Source organism: Trichomycterus rosablanca, chromosome 1 (genome assembly GCF_030014385.1).
Source record: "Trichomycterus rosablanca isolate fTriRos1 chromosome 1, fTriRos1.hap1, whole genome shotgun sequence".
NCBI classification, from domain to species: Eukaryota; Metazoa; Chordata; class Actinopteri; order Siluriformes; family Trichomycteridae; genus Trichomycterus; species Trichomycterus rosablanca.
Window position 1 is genome coordinate 687,501 of NC_085988.1, and position 12,500 is coordinate 700,000.

At 45.8% G+C, this 12,500-nt stretch overlaps 1 protein-coding gene across 1 annotated transcript in view; it reads left to right on the plus strand.

Moving 5' to 3' along the window:
• glmp (glycosylated lysosomal membrane protein) overlaps positions 1-10,592 on the plus strand; it is a 21,842-nt gene extending 11,250 nt beyond the window's left edge. Inside the window, exons 4-6 of the mRNA XM_063014671.1 lie at positions 295-513; positions 598-869; positions 8,013-10,592. Coding sequence (XP_062870741.1) covers positions 295-513; positions 598-869; positions 8,013-8,187 — 666 coding nt within the window. The 3' untranslated portion in view covers positions 8,188-10,592. The remainder of the gene's footprint in view (positions 1-294; positions 514-597; positions 870-8,012) is intronic.
• Positions 10,593-12,500: the final 1,908 nt, after the last annotated feature.

Genomic DNA, 12,500 nt, shown 5'->3' on the forward strand with positions numbered 1-12,500 from the left:
CACACACACACACACACACACACACACCATCTCTAACACCTCCGCCTGTATACAGGTACACACACACACACACCATCTCTAACACCTCCGCCTGTATACAGGTACACACACACACACACACACACACACCATCTCTAACACCTCCGCCTGTACACACACACACACACACACACACACACCATCTCTAACACCTCCGCCTGTATACAGGTACACACACACACACACACACACCATCTCTAACACCTCCGCCTGTATACAGGTACACACACACTCACACACTCTTTCCGTCCTCAGTTTTCGGGGTACGAGTCCGGGGGGCGTGAGAGGGCGTGGCCGAGCCTCCTCCATAACGCTAACTCCTCCCAGCTGCGCGTGGTTCTGAGCGGCGTTAAGCCTCGCACCAACCAATCACGGCTGGCGCTGGAGCTGCAGGTGGTGACCGGGGCGGAGCTTCGGAGCAGAGTGGACGTCCACCGGTCCATCGACGACGAGCACACGCCCTCCATCTTTAAGGTAACCTAGCGCCGCCCGCCACCACCGTATCACCTGGTCGCCAGGCGACGGAGCATCTCATGAGGCGTGTCTTTCTCCCTGCAGGTGTCGGAGTGGGTGTGGTCTGGAGATAACTCCTCCTCCTCCTCCTCATTGGTCGGTTACTCTCAGTGGAAACCCGTGGCGTATCGTAAGAACATCCCCGCCATCGAGGACGCGTGTCCCTGCAGCAACTCGGAGCCCGTCCCCCTGCCCCGCCCGCCGACCACGCCCATCATCAGCGCCTTCTTTACCCACAATCCCCACACCTACGGCCTCAACGTCAGCTTCCACACCGTGGACGAGGAAGGCTCGGACGCCGTCCAGTTCATCAGCTGGTGAGTAGTGCCACGCCCACACAGTGAGACACCCTCCACCACGCTTCACAGTTACTGATGCTGCAGTGAGACACCCTCCACCACGCTTCACAGTTACTGATGCTGCAGTGAGACACCCTCCACCACGCTTCACAGATGGAACAGGTGTCTCACCTCATGTTACTGATGCAGCAGTGAGACACCCTCCATCACGCTTCACAGATAGAACAGGTGTCTCACCTCATGTTACTGATGCAGCAGTGAGACACCCTCCATCACGCTTCACAGATGGAACAGGTGTCTCACCTCATGTTACTGATGCAGCAGTGAGACACCCTCCACCACGCTTCACAGATAGCACAGGTGTCTCACCTCATGTTACTGATGCAGCAGTGAGACACCCTCCACCACGCTTCACAGATGGAACAGGTGTCTCACCTCATGTTACTGATGCAGCAGTGAGACGCCCTCCACCACGCTTCACAGATAGAACAGGTGTCTCACCTCATGTTACTGATGCAGCAGTGAGACACCCTCCACCACGCTTCACAGATAGAACAGGTGTCTCACCTCATGTTACTGATGCAGCAGTGAGACGCCCTCCACCACGCTTCACAGATAGAACAGGTGTCTCACCTCATGTTACTGATGCTGCAGTGAGACACCCTCCACCACGCTTCACAGATAGAACAGGTGTCTCACCTCATGTTACTGATGCTGCAGTGAGACACCCTCCACCACGCTTCACAGATGGAACAGGTGTCTCACCTCATGTTACTGATGCAGCAGTGAGACACCCTCCACCACGCTTCACAGATAGAACAGGTGTCTCACCTCATGTTACTGATGCAGCAGTGAGACACCCTCCACCACGCTTCACAGATAGAACAGGTGTCTCACCTCATGTTACTGATGCAGCAGTGAGACGCCCTCCACCACGCTTCACAGATGGAACAGGTGTCTCACCTCATGTTACTGATGCAGCAGTGAGACGCCCTCCACCACGCTTCACAGATAGAACAGGTGTCTCACCTCATGTTACTGATGCAGCAGTGAGACACCCTCCACCACGCTTCACAGATAGAACAGGTGTCTCACCTCATGTTACTGATGCAGCAGTGAGACACCCTCCACCACGCTTCACAGATAGAACAGGTGTCTCACCTCATGTTACTGATGCAGCAGTGAGACACCCTCCACCACGCTTCACAGATAGAACAGGTGTCTCACCTCATGTTACTGATGCAGCAGTGAGACGCCCTCCACCACGCTTCACAGATAGAACAGGTGTCTCACCTCATGTTACTGATGCAGCAGTGAGACGCCCTCCACCACGCTTCACAGATAGAACAGGTGTCTCACCTCATGTTACTGATGCAGCAGTGAGACACCCTCCACCACGCTTCACAGATAGAACAGGTGTCTCACCTCATGTTACTGATGCAGCAGTGAGACACCCTCCACCACGCTTCACAGATAGAACAGGTGTCTCACCTCATGTTACTGATGCAGCAGTGAGACACCCTCCACCACGCTTCACAGATAGAACAGGTGTCTCACCTCATGTTACTGATGCAGCAGTGAGACACCCTCCACCACGCTTCACAGATAGAACAGGTGTCTCACCTCATGTTACTGATGCAGCAGTGAGACACCCTCCACCACGCTTCACAGATAGAACAGGTGTCTCACCTCATGTTACTGATGCAGCAGTGAGACACCCTCCACCACGCTTCACAGATAGAACAGGTGTCTCACCTCATGTTACTGATGCAGCAGTGAGACACCCTCCACCACGCTTCACAGATAGAACAGGTGTCTCACCTCATGTTACTGATGCAGCAGTGAGACACCCTCCACCACGCTTCACAGATAGAACAGGTGTCTCACCTCATGTTACTGATGCAGCAGTGAGACACCCTCCACCACGCTTCACAGATAGAACAGGTGTCTCACCTCATGTTACTGATGCAGCAGTGAGACACCCTCCACCACGCTTCACAGATAGAACAGGTGTCTCACCTCATGTTACTGATGCAGCAGTCAAGTCAAGTCAACTTTATTTATAGAGCGCTTTTTACAATATACATTGTCTCAAAGCAACAAAATCCAGGACCAACAGATACAAAAACCCCTGTTGAGCAAGCCGAGGGCGACTGTGGCAAGGAAAAACTCCCTGAAAATTACAGGAAGAAACCTTGAGAGGAACCAGACTCAGCAGGGCCCATCCTTCTTGGGTGGCCTGGAGGAAACTTTAAATAAATACACGATTTACACAAATCATACAAACACAGAGGTAAATGATCTAAAAGTTATAACTGGTAATAAATAGATAAATAAATAAATAATAATAGAGTTGTTATCCGCTCTAGTCTTCAATAAAGTCTGTAGTGATTTCTTGTCGTTGCAATTACTCCAGACCCGTCACATCTGACAGGAGAAGCATCGTTGTCCCGGCAGTCTCGACTTCAATCCTTAACCTCGGCGGGTAAACAGGTTTCCATCAGAATGCCCTCGGGGTAAAACAACAGAGAATGTAGTTAATAATGTACAATGCTAGTTGACAAACAGTTTTACAGAGAGTTTTAGACTCCGGCAGCCCTAATTATTACAGCAGAACTAAAAGGGAGAGCAAGCAGGTAACAAGGTCATGAAGGCTTTCACAGGACATCAGCGCCCATCTCCCCACCGTCATCAAACCTGAGTGATCGGACAAGAGAGGCAGAACGACAGCAACCCAACATCCCTGATCACCACAAGTTTCTATCACCAAGAACCCCCAAGCTCTGCGCCTTTGTCTATATTAATCAAAAGCCTGAGAAAATAAATATGTTTTCAGTCTAGACTTAAACATTGAGACGTGTCCGAATCCCGAACAGAGGCAGGAAGATTATTCCAGAGTTGTGGAGCTTTGTAAGAAAACGCTCTTCCACCAGCTGTGGTCTTTTTAATTTTAGGAACTATAAGTAACCCTGCATCTTGTGAACGAAGTGGACGTGCTGGGTTGTAGTGATTAATAAGTTCACTCAGATACTGTGGTACAGACCATGTAGCGCTTTATAAGTTAGTAAAAGTATTTTGTAATCAATGCGGAATTTAACTGGCAGCCAGTGTAGAGATGATAGAACAGGACTGATATGATCAAATTTTTTAGTTCTAGTTAGCACTCGAGCTGCTGCATTTTGAACTAACTGGAGTTTGTTTATGGATCTACCAGAGCATCCAGTTAGAAGAGCATTACAATAATCTAACCCAGAAGTTATAAACGCATGGATCAGTTTTTCAGCGTCATTAACAGATAGTATATTTCTTATTTTAGAGATATTACGCAAATGATAGAAAGCAACTCTAGTAATATTATTGACGTGTGTATCAAAGGAAAGATCTGAATCTATTGTGACACCTAAGTTTTTTACATCTGGGCTGGGAGTAACAGAGAACATGTTTAAGTTTAGCACCAGGTTAGACAACTTGTCTCTTGCAGCTTTAGAGCCAACAAGTAAAACCTCAGTTTTATTTGAATTAAGTAAAAGAAAATTACACCACATCCAGTTTTTTATGTCGTTTACACTTTAATCTTCTATCTTACTGATTGTGTCAGTATCATTTGGTTTGGCTGATATATACAGCTGTGTGTCATCTGCATAGCAGTGAAAGTTTATGCCATGTTTATGAATAATTTCACCTAGTGGAAGCATATAGAGTGTAAATAATAGCGGTCCCAGTACCGACCCCTGTGGAACACCATACTTTACTTTTGTAGTTTCCGAGCATTTATTATTTACATAAACGAATTGAGAGCGGTCAGTCAGATATGATTGAAACCAAGAGAGTGCGAGTCCTTTAACACCTACTGTATTTTCTAGCCTCTCCAGTAAAATGTTATGATCGACCGTATCAAACGCTGCACTAAGATCTAATAGAACAAGAAAAGAGACACATCCATTATCAGAAGACATTAACAACTCGTTAACTACTCTAATTAATGTGGTTTCGGTACTATGGTTGGGTCTAAATCCTGATTGAAATTTTTCATGAATACAATTTTCATTCAAATAAGAACATAATTGTTTGGAAACGACTTTTTCTAATATTTTAAAGACAAAAGGAAGGTTTGAAATTGGCCTATAATTAGATAAAACATGTGTATCAAGATTAGGTTTTTTAATCAGGGGTTTAATAACAGCACTTTTAAACAATTTAGGTACATACCCAAGGCTAAGGGATGCATTGATTAATGTAAGCAGGGGCTCTACAATAGCTGGGAGTAAATCTTTAAGTAAACGAGTTGGAACAGGATCGAGTATACACGATGATGACTTCGATGATTTAATCAACACAGTTAGTTCATTTTGGGAGATTGGATTAAAGGAATTTAGTTGGATTAACTCGTTACTATTATCACCACTGTTATCACCAATGCTGCTCGGAGTGAGTCCATACTTAACATTGGGAAGTGACACACTCTGACTCTGAAGTCGTATTTTTTCTATCTTGTCATTAAAGAATTTTAAAAAATCATCGCTGGTACAGTCAGGCGGTATATTAGATTCAGTTTCATTAACGTTTTTAGTTAATTTGGACACTGTCTCAAAAAGGAATCTGGGATTGTTTTTATTTTTCTCTATTAGGGATGAATAATATAAAGATTTAGCTTTTATAAGTGCATGTTTATACTCAGTTAGAGCATCTTTCCAAGCAATCTTATACACCTCCAGTGTAGTGTGACGCCACTTGCGTTCTAATTTCCGTGCTGCTTGTTTAAGTGCGCATGTGTGGTCATTGTACCATGGAGCAAGTTTTTTCTCCCTAATCAGTTTAGTTTTGAGTGGGGCTACGTTATCTAAGGTTGTGCGCAGTACGGTCTCTAGGTTTTGAGTTGCCTGATCTAGTTCTTTAGGTTCTGATGCTGATATATTTGGTAATTCTGGTAGGCAGTTTATGAACGCTGCTGCAGTTGCAGATGTAATAGTGCGCTTATATTTTAAACGATTTGGTTGCTGTATATTATTGGACAGGGACACTTCATAAATTAGTAGAGAGTGATCAGAGATTAAGTCATTCTGTGGTACAATTTCCAGGTTGTCTATGTTTATACCATAAGTAAGTATTAAATCTAAGGTATGTTTACAGCGGTGAGTGGGTCCTGTTACATTTTGGGTGATGCCTAAGGATTCTAAAATAGAGTCAAACGCAGTTTTGAGTGGATTACACTTATCCTCATAATGAATATTAAAGTCACCAACAATTAGAGCTTTCTTAGTTGATAAGACTAATTTAGAAAGAAAATCGGCAAATTCGTTAAGAAATTCTGAGTAAGGACCAGGGGGTCGATAAACAGTAACCAGTTTAAACATACTAGTTTTATCAGATGAACATTTATTGGTTATGTCAGAGATAAGAACTTCAAACGAGTTTGTTATGGGAGTTGATTTTACAGTGAGACCTATGTCTTTATCATAAATTGTGGCTATTCCTCCACCACGACCGCTAAGACGTGGCTTATGTTCATAACTGTAACCCGGAGGAGATGCTTCATTTAAACTTAGATACTCATCAGGTCTAGCCCAGGTCTCAGTTAAACAAAGTGCACTAAGACTATTATCTGTAATTATTTCATTTACAATTACTGTTTTACATGCAAGTGACCTGATGTTTAGAAGTCCTAACTTTAGTTTAGCCTTACTAGGGTTTTCATGATGCTCATTTAGATTAATTTTAATTAAGTTATTATGACATACTTTTTGATTTTGTTTTGGCTTACACCTGCCACGGTAAACAGACACAGTCTCAATGGTTTGTGACCTAAGGATTCCAGGTGACGTCCGATGGCGACTCGCAGACAGTCGGATAGGCCTGTTAGTCTGCTGCCTGGTCTTGGCTCTGGATAGTCATTTACCACTATCTGCCGCTACACTAACGCGGTGGTAAAGCCTGTCACCTATGCTGCAAGAAATGCGAGCAGCACCCTCCCACGTGGGGTGGACACCATCCCGCTTCAAAAGACCAGGCCTTCCCTCAAAGGTGGACCAGTTATCTACAAAATCAATGCAGTTTTCTGAGCACCATTTAGACATCCAGCGGTTCAGCGACAACAACCTGCTGTAGGTTTCGCCACTGGGTGGAATCGGTAAGGGGCCAGAGCACACTACTGCCTCAGACATCGACCTAGCTAACTCACACACCTCTATAACATTACTCTTAGTAACCTCAGACTGCCGTAAACGAACATCATTAGTGCCGACGTGGATAACAATCTTCGAAAATCTACGATTAGCATTAGCCAGCACTTTCAGGTTTGCTCTGATGTCGGGCGCCCTGGCCCCCGGAATACAAGTGACTATGGTTGCTGGTGTCTCTATGGGGGTTGCAATACGCACGTGTCGGAGCTGAGAATCTCCTATAACCAGAGCACTTACATTAACAGGCTTCTCAGCGGGTGGCTCACTGAGTGGGGAAAACCTGTTGGACACGTGCAACTGAGATGGTCGGTGCTTTGCCCTACGACTATGTCGCCGAGACGTCACCCAGTCGCCCCGCTGTGAGGGCTCTAATGCTGGAGTCTGGGGTTCTGTACCTGAACTGCTGGCATTCGGGACTGCTACAGCTGAATCTAAGCCCTCACTAGTAGTAGTCTGTTCTAACGCCCGAATGCGCCCTTCTAACACTGAGATCTTCTCCGTCAGACTAACAACTAATCTACACTTATCACATGTAAAGTTATCACTAAACACGGAGAAGGAATAACTGAACATATTACACTCGGAACATGGATACAGCGCTCCTGCTGGGGCCATAACAACAAAGAAATATACTTAGCTTTACAAGATGAGTTGGAGATGATGTTTATGTTGGATTCACCGGCGCTTCTGCTGGTTGTCACAGAAGAACGGCTTTAATTCCGGATGAAACAGGCGATGATGAGCTGGAATACAAAAACCACCAACCAAACCAACACAAACACGCTTCGTTCGGACAAAAGCGGCTGTAATTCTAAAGGAGAACGGTGTTATGCGCTGGTGTACAAAATAAATAAACGCGCTTCCTACGAACAGAAACGGTTATAACTTCCCACAAAACAGAGGTGTTTTAAGCACCCTCCACCACGCTTCACAGATAGAACAGGTGTCTCACCTCATGTATCTCTCTCTCTGTGTGTTCCAGGACCGTGTTGGCAGGAATCGGAACTCCCCCGGCAGACTTCTTCTCTCCTCTGGTGATGTCCATCATGGCCGTGGGCCTCGGCACTCCTCTCGTCCTCTTCGTCCTGGGCGGCGTCTACATCTGCATACGCAAACTGAGGCGCGACCTTTCCAGCAGCTACCAGCGCATCAACTAACACCCGCCACGCCCGGCTCTGCAAACCGACCAATCAGACGTCATTAAGCAACTGAGATTGTCTGACAAGCCCCGCCCACAGTGGCAAACTGACATTTAAAACTGTTGAGTAGTGACTTCTGATTGGTCAGAAATTGACGGCAATGACAATCAACTGATACTGTAGCGCACAGGCCCCGCCCACTTTTTTAATCTTTTATGTCGCCAAAAGCTCCGCCCACATGTTCAAACTGACTAATGACGTTTTGTAACGAGACATCGTGAGATCTGATTGGTCAATTTTTTTTATAATGAGAGCGTAAAAGCGACCAATAATCAATGACGACTGTAGTGCACAGGCCCCGCCCACATGTTTTTACTGACCAATGAACAGTCAGAATGCTATTACATTTTGTCATAACGTGGTGAGATCTGATTGGTCCGTTTTTATAATGAGAACATAAAAGCAACCAATAGTCAATTAGGATTGTAGCGCTCAGGCCCCGACCAACTTTTTATTTATGTTGCCAAAAGCTCCGGCCACACGTTCAAACTGACCAATGACGTTTTGACATCCTGAGATCTGATTGGTCGATTTTTTATAAGGACGACATAAAAGCGACCAATTATCAATTAGGACTGGATAGCACTGGCCCCGCCCGCAAGAGCAAATGAGTAAGTTTAAAGTTGAGTAGTGACTTCTGGTCACTGATTGGTCATTTGAGACTGTAGTGCACAGGCCACGCCCACATGTTTAAACTGACCAATTAAAAGTCAGAATGCAATACTATTACATTTTGTCATGACACGTGGTGAGATCTGATTGGTCCGCTTTTATAATGAGAACGTAAAAGCGACCAATAATCAATCAAGACTGGATAGCACTGGCCCCGCCCACATCTCAAACTGACCAACGAGAAGAATTTGCTCATTACCCTGGAATGTAGCGCACAGGCCCCGCCCACTTTTTGTCTGTTTTGTCACCAAAATTGGTCAACTGAGACTGTAGTGCACAGGCCCCGCCCACATGTTCAAACTAACCAATGACGTTTTGTCATGACACGTGGTGAGATCTGATTGGTTGATTTTTTTTTATAATGAGATCGTAAAAGCGACCAATAATCAATGAAGACTGGATAGCACAGGCCCCGCCCACTAGAACAATTTGACAAATGACGACGTTTACAGTCCAGTGGTGACTTCTGGTCACTGATTGGTCAATTGAGATTGTAGCGCACATTCCATACTGACCAGTGAGAAGAATTCGCATATTACCCAAGACTGTAGCGTGCAGGCCACGCCCTTCTTTCTGTTATGTCACAAGAGCTCCGCCCACGCTGTCAAACTGACCAGTGACGTTTTGTCATGACACGTGGCGAGATCTGATCGGTCAGTTTTTATAATGAGAACGTAAAAGCGACCAATAGTCAATTAGGACTGTAGCGCACAGGCCCCGCCCACTTTTATATTTGCAATGTTGCCAAAAGCTCCGCCCACATGTTCAAACTGACAAATGAGGACGTTTAACGTTGAGTAGTGACTTCTGGTCACCAATTAAGACTGTATAGCACAGGCCCCCGCCCACAAGAGCAAACTGACCAATGAGATTACCTGACACTTACGGTTCAGGTCCTGACTTTGTGCCAACAGTTTGGGGAAGGTCCCTTACTGTTCTAGCAGGACTGTGTACAAACATCAGTGCCTGACCCGACAGATGCCTGGAATGGGCACAAACCCCCACAGACGCACTCTAAAGCCAAAAGTATGTGGACACCTGATATCTTTGGAGTGTGTGAACGTGGGTTTGTAGGACCACCAGCCCACTGGAACCCTGGTCGGTCGAAACACTTGTGAATAATTGGACGGCGTTTCTAAATATCAGGCATCATGAGGTGCGCGTCTGTGGGGATTTGTGCCTGTTCAGCCGTTTGTCGGGTCGGACGCCGACGTCCCGCGAGAAGGCCTGAGAGTTCCGATTCATCCCAGCGGTGTTTCATAGCTAGAGGTCAGAGTTCCTACAGGAGAGGCCAGATTCAACCAATCAGAGCGAGGGCGCGTCCTGGGGGCGTGGCTTCCAGATCTCAGGTTATATATTCCAGGACTAGAAGATATGAGGGTGTTTGCGTTCGCTGCTCAGTGCAAACTGTCTCTCTCATTTCATTTTCATTAACCTCCCTATCCTGGTCAGGGTCCCGGTGGGTCCTGTGGTGGCAAGAACACCCCAGACAAGCCATTGTTAACAAATTCCCACAGACACACTTTCAGACTCTCGAGCGGCTGCTGTTCTAAATGAAAAGGTCACACAGAGGTCACTCTGTTTTAATAAGGGACGTCCGACGGGCGTCCCGATACTTTTGATCATTTTTGCACCGTTGATGTTTGTGTGTATGTATGTGTGATGCTGACGAATAAAGATTCATACCGTAAGTCGTCACGGTTACCGACTTCCTTTCATCTCTGATCATCAAACGAGACGTGGGCTCACACGGAGAGGAACGAGGCTGTAGCCGTAGGACTCCACCGGACCACAGTGAGAGCAGCACTTTGCGCCGATCTTATGATGGCATATATTTATTTAAGACGTTAAAAATGACACCAATAAAACTAATATTTATTTACACTTTCTCATCAGCGCCACCTTAAGGTGAAACATAGACTGATTGTATCATATTACATACACAGAGACCCAGGAGACCACGCCCTCCCTCAGACACCGCTTATAGCTTTTATGTCTCTGGTGCAAATAGCACGCTATGCTACCAATGAATCAGGTTAAACAGAAAGCTATGCTAACAGTGATGCAGGTTGAATGGCATGCTATGCTGACAAGGAATCAGGTCACAATAGCATGCTATACTAATAATGACTCAGGTTAAGTAGCATGCTATGCTAACAGTGATGCAGGTTAAAGAGCATGCTATACTAATAATGACTCAGGTTAAGTAGCATGCTATGCTAACAGTGATGCAGGTTAAAGAGCATGCTATGCTAATAATGACTCAGGTTAAACAGAACGCTATGCTAACAGTGATGCAGGTTAAAGAGCATGCTATACTAATAATGACTCAGGTTAAGTAGCATGCTATGCTAACAGTGATGCAGGTTAAAGAGCATGCTATACTAATAATGACTCAGGTTAAGTAGCATGCTATGCTAACAGTGATGCAGGTTAAAGAGCATGCTATACTAATGATGATCATCCAACGAGACGTGGGTTCACACGGAGAGGAACGAGGCTGAAGCTGTAGGACTCCACCGGACCACAGTGAGAGCAGCACTTCGCCGCGAGCACTCTGCCGATCTGATGACGTCATAACACGACCAATCACGACAGTTGCCGGTAGCAACACTGTCATAATAATGACCGGCATAATGACCAACTGGTGACAGCTTCTAACATCTTGAGGGTTCAAGTGAATCTACCCAGGGAGTGCCTGTGGCCTCCTACGGTCTCTCCAGTAGTTTAGGGAGCGCCCGTTCTCATCTCAAGGTTCCCACAGGAACTCGAAACCAGTAGGGAAAATGTCGTCCAAGGGCTCGGCGACAACTCATCCAGGCAGCCTCAGGCGCACCTAGACGATATGATCCCCACATCGTTTGGGGTAAATCTTTACACACATAAACTTTTCATCTATCGCTTTGTCCTGGTCAGGGTCCACCGGGAAACACTAGGCGCCAAACCAGGAACCACCTGGACAGGTTGGCGATCCATCGCAGAAACGGGGTTCGGTCGTACCCTCCTCAGACACGGCCAATCACGTCTGCGTATCACATGTCTGTCCGAGACCTTGGAGAGACCGCTGTGCCACCTAAGCCAGCCCATAGCCCACCGAGTTTACAGCTACACTGGTGAATGATGCTGAATCAGCATCAGTGTGGAATAAGGTGCAGATCCAGGGTTACAGCTCCACATGTATCTGTGTTTATCTGGATTCTCCTCCCTGTTTCACTTTTAAACTTGTGTTACAGCTCCAGCTTCTGAGAAATGGTGAGAATCAGAATCAGCTTCTCCCAGAGTCTAAAACGCTTCTGGTTCAGAATGAAGCTTAACGTGGTTTAATGTAGTAAAAGAAGGATACAGGAGCACTAAACTTCTCTTCATTATTACTGCTCATAAGTTCCTCCACTAATCACATTCCTCACTCGCTGGTAAGCTTTGTTCTCGTGTGAATGCGCCGGTGCTGAGGGGAATAAGAAGCGTCAGGAAACAATAAAGAAGTAAAACTAAAGTGCAGCTTTTATTGTATTGTTATTGATGTGTAACTGTTAGTAATTGTATTTCAGTGTGTTTATATTATATTTGTGTTATTTTCAGTGTTTAAGTGTCAAAAACAA